Below are 10,493 nucleotides of genomic sequence, written 5' to 3'. Positions count from 1 at the left end.
GCCCCCTGCGGGTCCGGCCGCCATTGCTGCCTCCAGCGGGATGGGCGTGGGGCTGCAGGGCTCAGAAGCGTGGGCGGGCGGGCTGGGTTAGCCCTCCCGTGAGGGGCGGGTGAGGCTGCCTTGGATCGGCTGGGATTTGGCGGGTGGTTGGTCACGGCGGAAGGGAGAGCGTCTGTGTGAGGCGCTACGCGACGGGTGTCCCCCCGCCCTCTTGCTGTACCGCCTGGCGGGTGGCTGTCACACGGGCAGAGGCTTGATTCCGGCTCCTCACAAGCTGCGTCCTCCGGGAGAGGCCCCCCCCTCCCCAGAGCCGGGGTGGTGAGGAGGGGAGCTCGCACATGAGCTAGGCCTCTGCTTTCCAGGGTGAGGATGGGGATTTCCTCTGCGGCCCCCCACCGCTCTGTGTGGAGTCACTGGGCTCAGCTAAGATGGCTGACGAGCTTCCACAGGAGGACTTTGACACAGCAGAGCATGAATTATGCCTCGGGGACGCTCCAGCAGAGGAAACCACCAGGTGTGCCCACGAGTGTGGTTTCCAGGCCGCGGGGTGTGAGGCCTCAGGGGAGGAGAGCGTTCCACGCAGCCTCCTGCAGCTTCCAGGAGGTCATGCTGACTAGTGAGCGTTACAGAGTGCAGCGCCTGCCCTTCTCCCATCTGTCTGACAGAGACGTGGCTTTCTTTGAGGGCATAATGCCAGGTAGAGTCATCACAAATCCAGAGGAACTGAAACCATTTAATGTGGACTGGCTTAAATCAGTCCGAGGTGAGTGAGCTTGTTTATTTTTCAGTTTTGGTAAAGCCTCCGCTCTGCTTCCGTTAAGGCACCAGAATGAAAAGTCTGCCACAGAAAATCTCTCTGTCTATAGCAGACCATGTCTTTACAGACCAGGCAAAATAAGTTTTCCTCATAGCAAATATTCGTTTGAGAGTTACCTGGTTTCTGGTACTCTTTCAGGTTTTCATTAAAAAAATAAATCTCTAATCTCAGTGGCCAGTCGGGCCCAAACCACAAATCCCTGTTAACTTAGTTTTTTCCTGAAACAGATTTTTTCAGTTAACAGTACCTGAAGTTTTGGTTGAACCTCAGAAAACAAGTGGTGTGATTTTTCTGTTTTGTCAAAGATTTCATGAGAATATAAAACATTTCGCATTGCCCCCACTGGCAACCAAGTCTATGTATACAGACAAAGCTTTTCCAGTGCATTAAGGGAAAGCCCAGTATTAAAAATGTTTGGTTTAAAAGTGGTTAAAATGCCTCTGCCTCAGAGTGGAGGGAGTGGTGTTATTTTGGACATCGTGCTTTACCATCTTTTTCTTTCCGACCTCTGTGGAGCCCACAACTTGCCTTGAGAGTCCCTTGCTTTCATTGCAGGCTCTAGCAAGCTGATGTTGAAGCCGCAGACAACAGTAGAGGTGTCTCAGGTTCTCAGGTAACGTGCACCTTTTCTGCTGGGCTTTGTGGTGAGGAAACGCAGGTTTATTCTGGCAGGGTCCGGCAGATGAAGGGAACATCTAGGTGTTCAGGCATTGGTTGCTCAAGCACTGGAATTGCTGAAGCTGTTTTCTTCTTGGCTGCATGTCTTGTGGTTGAGCTCTGGTGACTTCAGCTCTCCCTTCTGCTCTTTATATCCCCACTGTCCTTGGACTGTCCGTGTTTCCTGATGTAGCTTTTGTTCCAGCTGCTCCCAGGATGGGAGACACTGCATGTCGTTGCTAGTCTGGAGGTATGCTATGTGCCTAGCAGTGGCTTATCTGCCACTAGATAGGCAGTGTTGCTTATCTAAAAAAGCCTACAGGTTCCCAATTAAGAATGTTTTCACATAGAGAGGTGACATTTTTCAAGGCTGAAAGGTACTTCCATCTTTAGGCTAGATGCTGCTTAATTTTAAGGATTGTTGAGCACTCTTGCAACAGTAGACTTTCATGTGGAGGTGAAACTCTTCAGATAGATAGACTTATTGGATTATTATATTTAAGGCAATGGATTGTTGCCTTAAAATGCATAAGACTTCAGAAACCTTTTTTCTTCCAGGTACTGCCATGAGAGGAACCTGGCAGTGAACCCACAGGGGGGTAACACAGGCCTTGTTGGAGGCAGCGTTCCTGTCTTTGATGAGATCATTCTCTCCACTGTTCTCATGAACCAGATCATCAGCTTTGACAAGGTGTCTGGTAAATATTGTAGAGATGTGAGGCACAGAAATGAGCCCCAGGCCCTAAACCAGCCATTTTCCCGGGAGGCGATAACTGTGGGATCAGTAAGGTTCAGCCCAGCAGCATCGTAAAGGGCATCAAAGGTGTGTTTCATCCAGGCTCCTGCTGCTGATGTAATCCTTAGGTTATAAAAGCAGCAGATGTAAAAATACATCTGGTGGCAGAAGGAAGAAGAAAGAGATAAGAGAAACATGGACATCCTATTACCTGTTCATAAATTAAATGAGAAACTCAGCAGGTGGAGCAGAATGAGTGTTGAAGAAGGCACCTGATAACAACACTAGTAGTGGGATGGGGAAAACTTACAGGTTGTTTGGATTTGGAGAGTTAGGAATTAGGCTGGTTTGAGTATTTCAGCTCTTAAAACAGAGACGGGGAGAATGACAGGCAGAGATATACTTCACTTTGCTGTTTTACTTGTCCAGAGTTGTGGATGACCGGATGTTAAGGCAATGGTAGAGCTCCCCTTGGCTTGAGGAGGTGTAGGACAATGCCCGGTAGCATGTGCAGACTGCTTGTGTATTTAAATTCAATCCCAGAAAGTTGTGGAGGAAGAGGTGGTTGTGTCTGCTTGTACTTACCCTGTCTCTTGAGGAGGCACCGTCTTCGTGGGCATCAGCTTGTAGCAGGACATTTATGTTTCAGGAATCCTTGTGTGCCAAGCTGGCTGCATCTTAGAGAAACTCAACGAGTACTTGGAGGAGCAGGGGTTTATCATGCCACTTGACTTGGGAGCGAAAGGTAGCTGTCACATCGGCGGTAATGTGGCCACAAATGCTGGAGGCTTACGGCTCTTGAGATACGGCTCTCTCCGAGGGACAGTGCTAGGACTGGAAGTGGTAAGGCGAGTACCTGGCAGTTCCCTTCTGTACCTAACCCTCTGCTTCTTACCATTTCCTGCTGTTCTAGCCCTTAGCTACCCATTATGCAGACAAGTGTCTCTCCAGGCTTCCACTCTTAAATTTTTCTTGTTTGGCCCTTTTGAGAAGGGACAACAAATGTCTTCGTGGATGTAGCATCTGTTATTGCTACTGTAGTTTCCAGCTTCTACCTCCGTCCTTGCTGACGGAAGTGATATTAGGTGGTTTTCTAATCCAGAGAAGTGAAAAGAAGGTAGGGAGAGATTTAGTGATTCCAAGTTACCTGCATGAGGTTGGTTCCTCTGTGGAGCAGTGGGTCTCTGGAGCGCTCTGCTGAACCCATCCTGCAGCACTCTTATCTCATGGCTGCTCACTCAACTTTTAATAGAGCCATCCGCTTTGCGTTAATTTGGCTGCTGGCTTTCTCCTAGAGTCTTTTCTGTTCCTTAGCCTGCTTCTGTCCTACAGGCCTGTGTCTCTGCATGTAGAGGCTGTTTCTGTAAGATTTCAGGGCTTGGGAGCCGAGAGCTAACAGGAAATAAATTGGGTAGGTAACAAAAGCCTGGTTTGGTTTTATTGTGTAGGCCCAGAAAGGAGGGCTTTTGACTCTAGCATCTAAACAGCCTTTAATAACATGTCTTAGAGACATTCAGCCTTGATTTAAGGCTCAAGTGGTGAAGAGCTTACTTCATTCTGGTTAGCTGTGTTCACTGTTTCAAATAGTTTCCTTGTTTCTATTGAATAATGGGAACTGGGGCTGCAAAGAGCATCTGATGTTTTCCACCACTGCTAAGAATAGTGGAGCAAACTCCATCTTCCATTATTACTCGTCCTACTGGAACATGTGCAAACAGCACCGTAAAAAAAAAAAAAAAGGCAGAAAAGTTTGAGGGAAGACTCAGGTAGGATTCAGAGGGCAGGAAGAGCTGGGAATGGAGGAACTGTGGGAACAGGCTGCAGCTGGTGTCCTTTACTCAAGGCTAGTGGCAGCTTTTTGTCAGCTTGGTAGTAGACAAGCTTATGACAGCAGATTTCCATGTAGGTGCGTTAACCAGGTCTCTGTATTTCCACAGGTGCTGGCTGATGGCTCAGTTATGGACTGCTTGGCGTCTCTGCGCAAAGATAACACTGGCTATGACTTGAAGCAACTTTTCATCGGATCTGAGGGGACCTTGGGAGTTATCACTGCTGTCTCCATACTGTGTCCTCAGAAACCTAAGGCTGTGAATCTGGCATTCCTAGGTAGGAGTTAATAATTTCACACCTGAATTCAGAGGCTGGGAAAGGAATAGGAATAGGAGGATGAAGAAGCAGGCAGGGCAGTGCCCTCACTGACGAGGGCCTGGTCTGACAGTACCTGAGAAAGCTGAGCAGGACGAGTCTGGTGACAGTAGGCAGAGGCGGCCACAATCCAGTGGTCGCTGCGTGAGTCTGTAGTGACAAGGCAAGGCTGGGAAGTCAAGTCTACAGGTGAGGGTCTGGATCAGCAGGCTACCTGGCCAGGCACAGCTGCTTGAAAGGTGTTTCTGAGTCTGCTTTTTAGCAGAGTTGCTTGTGGGGAGCCTTCACTGAGTCTGTTTTTTTTTCTCCCTCCAAGGCCAGCAGGGACTTTTCAGACAGCTTGCTTGTATCAGCGGTGGCCTTGAGAGCAGAGACCTAAACTGTCAGGAGGGGAAGAGTAGACTCCAAGTGCCGACAGACCTATGGAGTATGCGCAGTTCAGTCCAGAATTTGCCTGGACTCTCAGAGTGGCCTTTAAATTTCTCTTGGGTTGCCTTCTTGCCTGTGCTGAGAACTGAGAGTGGGGTAGACATTTTGGTATGAACTCTCTTAGAGTGTTCAAGAGGTCCTTGCCACAGCAAAGACTAATTGCCATATCCTCCTGCTGTTCCGCTCTGAAACCTTCCCCATCTCAAACTGTTAGAGGAACTGCTGATCTAATCCACACAGGGTAGCAGTTTACGTTTTCTGGAGATGGGAGAGATGACTTGAAGCCTGGTAGACTTTTTAAAACTTTTTACAAGGTTTTTGGGGGTGGATTTTGTTCCTGATTCCTCTCTGTGTTCCTTCTGAAGGGTGTCAGAGTTTCACTAAGGTTCTGGAAACATTTACAACCTGCAGAGCCATGCTGGGAGAGATCCTGTCTGCCTATGAGTTCATGGATGAGAAGTGCATGGAATTGGTTGAGAAACATCTCAAGCTGTCCAGCCCAGTGGCAGGTACCAGCGTCATTTGTGCCATTAGAAAGAGGCATTGCACTGCTTAGGGATTTTTAGCCTAGTTTTATCTATAACTCTATATATCTTTGTAGATATACATGTCAATCAGCATGTTATTCACCAAGGGGAAATCATGCTTGACCAATCTGATCCCTTCTATGATGGAATGACTGGCTGGGTGGATCAGGGGAGGGCAGTGGATGTTGTCTACCTTGACTTCAGTGAGGCTTTTGGCAGTCTCCCATAACATCCTCATAGGTAAGCTCAGGCAGCGTGGGTTGGATGAGTGGACAGTGGGGTGGATAGAGAACTGGCTGAATGGCAGAGCTAAGAGGGTTGTGATCAGCAGCGCAGAGTCCAGTTGGAGGCCTGTAACTAGCGGTGTTCCCCAGGTGTCGGTACCGGGTCCGGTCTTGTTCAATATATTAATCAATGATGGATGAGGGGACAGAGTGTACCCTCAGTATGTTTGCCGATGACACAAAACTGGGAGGGGTGGCTGACACACCAGAAGGCTGTGCTGCCATTCAGAGAGACCTAGACAGGCTGGAGAGTTGAGCGGAGAGGAAGTAATGAAGTTCAACAAGAGCAAATGTAGGGTCCTGCACTTGAGGCTGAATAACCCCATACACCAGTACAGGTTAGGGGTTGACCTGCTGGAAGGCGGCTCTGCAGAGAGAGACCTGGGAGTCCTGGTGGACAACAAGTTGCCCAGGAGCCAGCAATGTGCCCTTGTGGCCAAGGTGGCCCATGGTCTCCTGGGGCACATTAAGAAGAGCGTGGCGAGCGGGTGGAGGGAGGTCATCCTCCCCCTCTACTCTACCCTGGTGAGGCCGCAGCTGGAGCACTGTGTCCAGTTCTGGGCACCCCAGTTCAAGAAGGACCGGGAACTGCTGGAGAGTCCAGCGGAGCCTACAAAGATGATCAGGGGATTGGAGCATCACTCTTATGAGGAAAGGCTGAGAGACCTGGATCTGTTTAGCCTGGAGGAGAGAAGACTGAGAGGGGATCTCATCAATGCTTATAAATAATCTGAAGGGTGGGTGTCAAGAGGATGGGGCCAGACTCTTTTCAGTGGTGCCAGGTGACGGCACGAGGGGCAATGAGCACAAGCTAGAACACAGGAAATTCTCTCTCAACATGAGGAAAAACTTCTTTCCTTTGGGGGTGCCAGAGCCCTGGAACAGGCTGCCCAGAGGTTGTGGAGTCTCCTTCTCTGGAGATATTCAAAACCCGCTTGGATGTGTTCCTGTGCAGCCTGCTTTGTGTGACCCTGCTTTGGCAGGGGGTTGGACTAGATGATCTCCAAAGGCCCCTTCCAGCCTCTGCCATTCTGTGATTCTGTGTGGGCATTCCTCATTTTTATTCCATCATTTTTATACCTAGTATTCAATTTCAAACACATTTGGTGGAAGTCTTTAAAGGTAAGACTTTTTACTTCTACTTGTTCCCGCAGAACTGCTAGTTTTCTGAAAAGTGGTGGCTAGGTAAAGAATAGAGCATGTATGTGAAGTGCCTTACAGATAAAAGATTGCCACTTGAGCTGCCCTTCCACATGGCACCAGAGAATCTGGGCAGTAGAGCAACCTCATGAAATGTGCCAGGCTTGGGAAAAGCTCCAGAACCTGCACTAAATTCCTGTGCCTTTACCCCAGAGCATCTGCTTATTCATTTTTCCCTCACTTTCAGGCAGCCCTTTTTATGTTTTAATTGAAACTTCCGGCTCCAGCTCAACCCATGATGAAGAAAAATTGAACAACTTCTTAGAACAGGCCATGACTTCTGGTTTGGTCACTGATGGAACTGTGGCAACGGATGATAAGAAAATAAAGGCAAGTCATCGTTTGCTCTTGCACAAATCACTTTGACATGATTCTTTACTTGGATTTGTATTTTCAATAGGGATATGTTCAGACTGATCTTTGGTATAAAAGTCCTTGGGTGATCTGGTAGCGTATTTGTCATATTGAGTAAGAATGCTAAGAGAGAATACTTACCACTGATGATTCTTCCCAGAAAGCCTGAGTATTCGGGGTTTCAGTGGATGTTTTCTCTCATAAGAAGATCAGAATAATGAATTACATCTTTTAGTAGTTGCAGGGGTAGGACCCAAACTGCCTGAAAACCGTCGAAACCAGAAGCGCAGTTGTCAGCCAGGCCAGGAGTGAGCAAAGTCCTGTAGGCCAGCGTGACAGTGTGTTAGAGCCAGGGACTATGGTCTCGCGGAACAAGACAGACACAGTGTGTCAGTGAGGAGGAAAGTGATTCGTGTCTGCCCAGTGAATACGAGTCTCTTCCACCGAGCCATGTTTCTTCCAACCCCAGTTCCCAAACCAAGCCTTGCAGTACTAAACTGGAGGAGGCACATCCCCACTTCTTGGGAAACACAAAACAGATTTGGGGAGAATGCCCATGCCTGTGTTCTTTCTGTCTGGGACACTGTTAAGCTTGAAGAGTTGGTGTATTGCTTTACTGTGCGATGCTACCAAGAAAGCGTTATAACTAGCTTCCGAGAGGGAGAGGATATCGGGGGAAATCAGAAGTTAATGTTATATGCAAAGAATCAAGGCTCTTTTTCCCTCTGTGCAATAAAGCATGGAACCCAAGAGACGCTTGGTTTATTTGATTTCCTTTGATTCATCAGATGCTGTGGAGCCTGCGGGAGAGGATCACAGAGGCCCTCACTCACGATGGCTATGTCTACAAATATGACATCTCCCTGCCTGTGGGAAAGCTGTATGATCTTGTGACTGACACCAGGGCTCGGCTGGGCCACAATGCCAAAAACGTGGTGGGCTATGGCCACTTGGGTAAGTGTAGATGCTGGGAAAGGAGGTAATTGCGCTTTTGTGCTCTGGGTTTTGCTGTGCAACTTCTTAGTAGTTTTAAAGATTGTTTTTAGAGTAGTGAGAGGCATAGACTAAATAGCCGAGAGCCGTCAGAAGAGGAGAATGCATAAGGTTCTTTGTGTCTGAATTTCACTGCTTTCAGACTGTATTGCATATATTAATGGCAGGTTGCTAGCCAGTCAGCCACTGAACTCATCATTTATATCTTCTTGCTCTGTAATTTCTGTTTTAAGTATGTAGGTTGTTTAATTGGACCATCAATTCGACTAACGTACTTAGAAACATTTGATAAATAAACACTCTTGTCCGAAGTGATTGATCATATTGGAAATCAATTGTGTCTGAGCCACTAACCCTCCAAAAGAGAGTGATAAAGATAATGCACAGAAAGGCCCCAGTACACGTGTCAGAATGCTTTGAAACTAATTTGATTTTACATACAGGTAAACTGGTAGCTTACCAGAGCTGTTCTGTTTAAAAATAATAAAAAAAAAAAAAGAACAGAACATGCTTCAGCACGCTTGATTTGAAAGACATGGAAAGACGAGTCTGCATAACAAAGGCTGCCTCTGTTAGCACTTATTATTGAGGATTGAACTGTGTACTGTGAGAGTTTGCTGAGATGCAGGAGGAGGTTCTGGAGTGAGAATGAGTAATTTGTGTTTACGCGCTCTGCCTTCTGAATACCCAGCAAGATGTGCTTAATCAAATACCATCACACACAAGTGGCGAAAGGAAAAAATGTTCTGCTTGCTTTGTTTCTGTTGAGACAGTGCCAAAGTGCATTTAGAACGTTGCACAAACATAATAGGGAGAGATGAAGTGATGAAGGGCCATATTAAAATCTTATGATCGTTATGAAATAGCATTGGAAAAGTCATTGCCAGGCCATCTCGGTAGTGAGACAATTAATGCAGCACAGTTGTTTGAATTTTAAAATCACAAGAGTGGGAATTTGAAAGTAGCTTAACTCAGAAAACTTCTTCAACTATTGGACTGAAAGGATGGAAGAACAAAGATCGTATTTGAATTATTTGTGCATGGAGAGGTTTGATGTTTGTAGAAGGACAGCGAACTTGTTCTGTTTTGCAGTTTGGAGACTAACAAAGGCACCTTTGTTTGAGTATGTGGAGGAGACAGTAATAAGTCTTTATTGTAGCGCCGCTGAGTTTTTCTTACAGACTCACCTTTGCAATGTTTTCTTCCAGGAGATGGAAACTTGCACTTGAACATCACAGCGGACTCCTATAGCCATTCCCTGCTGGATGCCATTGAGCCGTTTGTGTATGAGTGGACTGCAAGATACCATGGCAGTATCAGTGCGGAGCACGGACTGGGCTTCAAGAAAAAGCAGTTCATTCAGTACAGCAAACCCAGTGAGGCAGTCTTTCTCATGCAGCGTTTCAAAGCCATGTTAGACCCTAAAGGGATCCTCAATCCATACAAGATGCTGCCCTCCGGTTCCTGAGAGCAACATGCACTGAGAAGTGAACAGATACCATCACGTGAGGGTGGCATCTCTAGCTCAGTAACTGCACTTTAGCCATAAACAAACTGATGGATCAAGCAAGCACGGGGAATGCTCTCTGGTTTATTTCTTTAGTGTGATGGAACAAGTAGAGGAACGTGGTTCCTCTTTTCAGGGGTGCCTGCTCTTTCTGAAGATGAGTTTGACCATGTGGGTTTCCTATTTCCTATAAAACCAAGTGTGCAGACACTGTGCGTGGATTTTCCAGCTCTCTTTCCCCTTGGTTTGCTCTGATTTATTAGTGAAGTGACACCAGCCAGAGGAGGCATTTTCTCGCTTGGGGTGTGCAAGTGAAGCGTCGGAGGCACAGGAGAAGAACCTGTGGAGGCTATACTGCCACGTCCAAGTGAAAACGTTGCTCTTCCTCACGTGTTTTGATGTAATATGCTTGTCCAAATGCCCACAACAGTATCAGGTTGTGGGTTTTTTAGTGATGCTACCTGCAGGCTGTTCCCACAGGCACCAGTGTTGTCCCACCTACATCATGCAGGTACAGCTTTGCAGTCCCGGATACTACTTCTGAGTAGCATCAACTGGAGGGGAAATAACAGCAGCCAGGCTGAAGGAGGGGATCTCATGACATCTGTCTGGCAGTTATTTCCTGCTTCTTTGTCTTCCAGTCTTCCTTGTCTTCCTGATTTGCTCTTGCAGAGGGTAAGAGCCATTATCCTAATGATTTCTGTAAACTCTGTATCCATTGCAACCAGCAAACTAGATTAGCCTGAGTGGAGATAATGACAACGATGTTAAAATCACCCAGAGTTTTCTCTGGGCTGTGCATGTGGTGCATTAAGGCAAAAGAGATTTCTGTGCGTAGGAGTGC

At 47.2% G+C, this 10,493-nt stretch overlaps 1 protein-coding gene across 4 annotated transcripts; it reads left to right on the top strand.

Annotated features, from left to right (window-relative positions):
- Positions 1-6: 6 nt before the first annotated feature.
- D2HGDH (D-2-hydroxyglutarate dehydrogenase) lies at positions 7-9,805 on the top strand. Of its 4 annotated transcripts, XM_074590290.1 has the most exons (10): positions 7-109; positions 363-763; positions 1,373-1,430; positions 2,033-2,172; positions 2,860-3,053; positions 4,148-4,316; positions 5,150-5,293; positions 6,983-7,125; positions 7,938-8,103; positions 9,351-9,805. In XM_074590290.1, exons 2-10 carry the CDS (start codon positions 370-372, stop codon positions 9,608-9,610), a joined length of 1,668 nt encoding a protein of 555 aa, XP_074446391.1. In that variant the 5' UTR covers positions 7-109; positions 363-369; the 3' UTR covers positions 9,611-9,805. The 4 variants fall into 4 exon arrangements, with proteins under 4 accessions (XP_074446391.1, XP_074446393.1, XP_074446390.1 ...); XM_074590292.1 differs by lacking the exon at positions 2,860-3,053 and having other exon boundaries at positions 2,033-2,165; XM_074590289.1 differs by lacking the exon at positions 7-109 and having other exon boundaries at positions 123-763.
- The last annotated feature ends 688 nt before the right edge of the window (positions 9,806-10,493 follow it).

Source organism: Larus michahellis, chromosome 6 (genome assembly GCF_964199755.1).
Source record: "Larus michahellis chromosome 6, bLarMic1.1, whole genome shotgun sequence".
In the NCBI taxonomy this organism is placed as follows: domain Eukaryota; kingdom Metazoa; phylum Chordata; class Aves; order Charadriiformes; family Laridae; genus Larus; species Larus michahellis.
This window is presented reverse-complemented; position numbering and strand designations above follow the sequence as displayed.

Excerpts from the sequence above, each read along its gene's own strand:
- D2HGDH (XM_074590290.1), top strand. The coding sequence starts at position 370 with ATGGGGATTTCCTCTGCGGCCCCCCACCGCTCTGTGTGGAGTCACTGG. Across the intron at positions 764-1,372 it reads CTGGCTTAAATCAGTCCGAG|GCTCTAGCAAGCTGATGTTG; the intron begins GTGAGTGAGCTT and ends CTTTCATTGCAG. Across the intron at positions 7,126-7,937 it reads CGGATGATAAGAAAATAAAG|ATGCTGTGGAGCCTGCGGGA; the intron begins GCAAGTCATCGT and ends TTGATTCATCAG.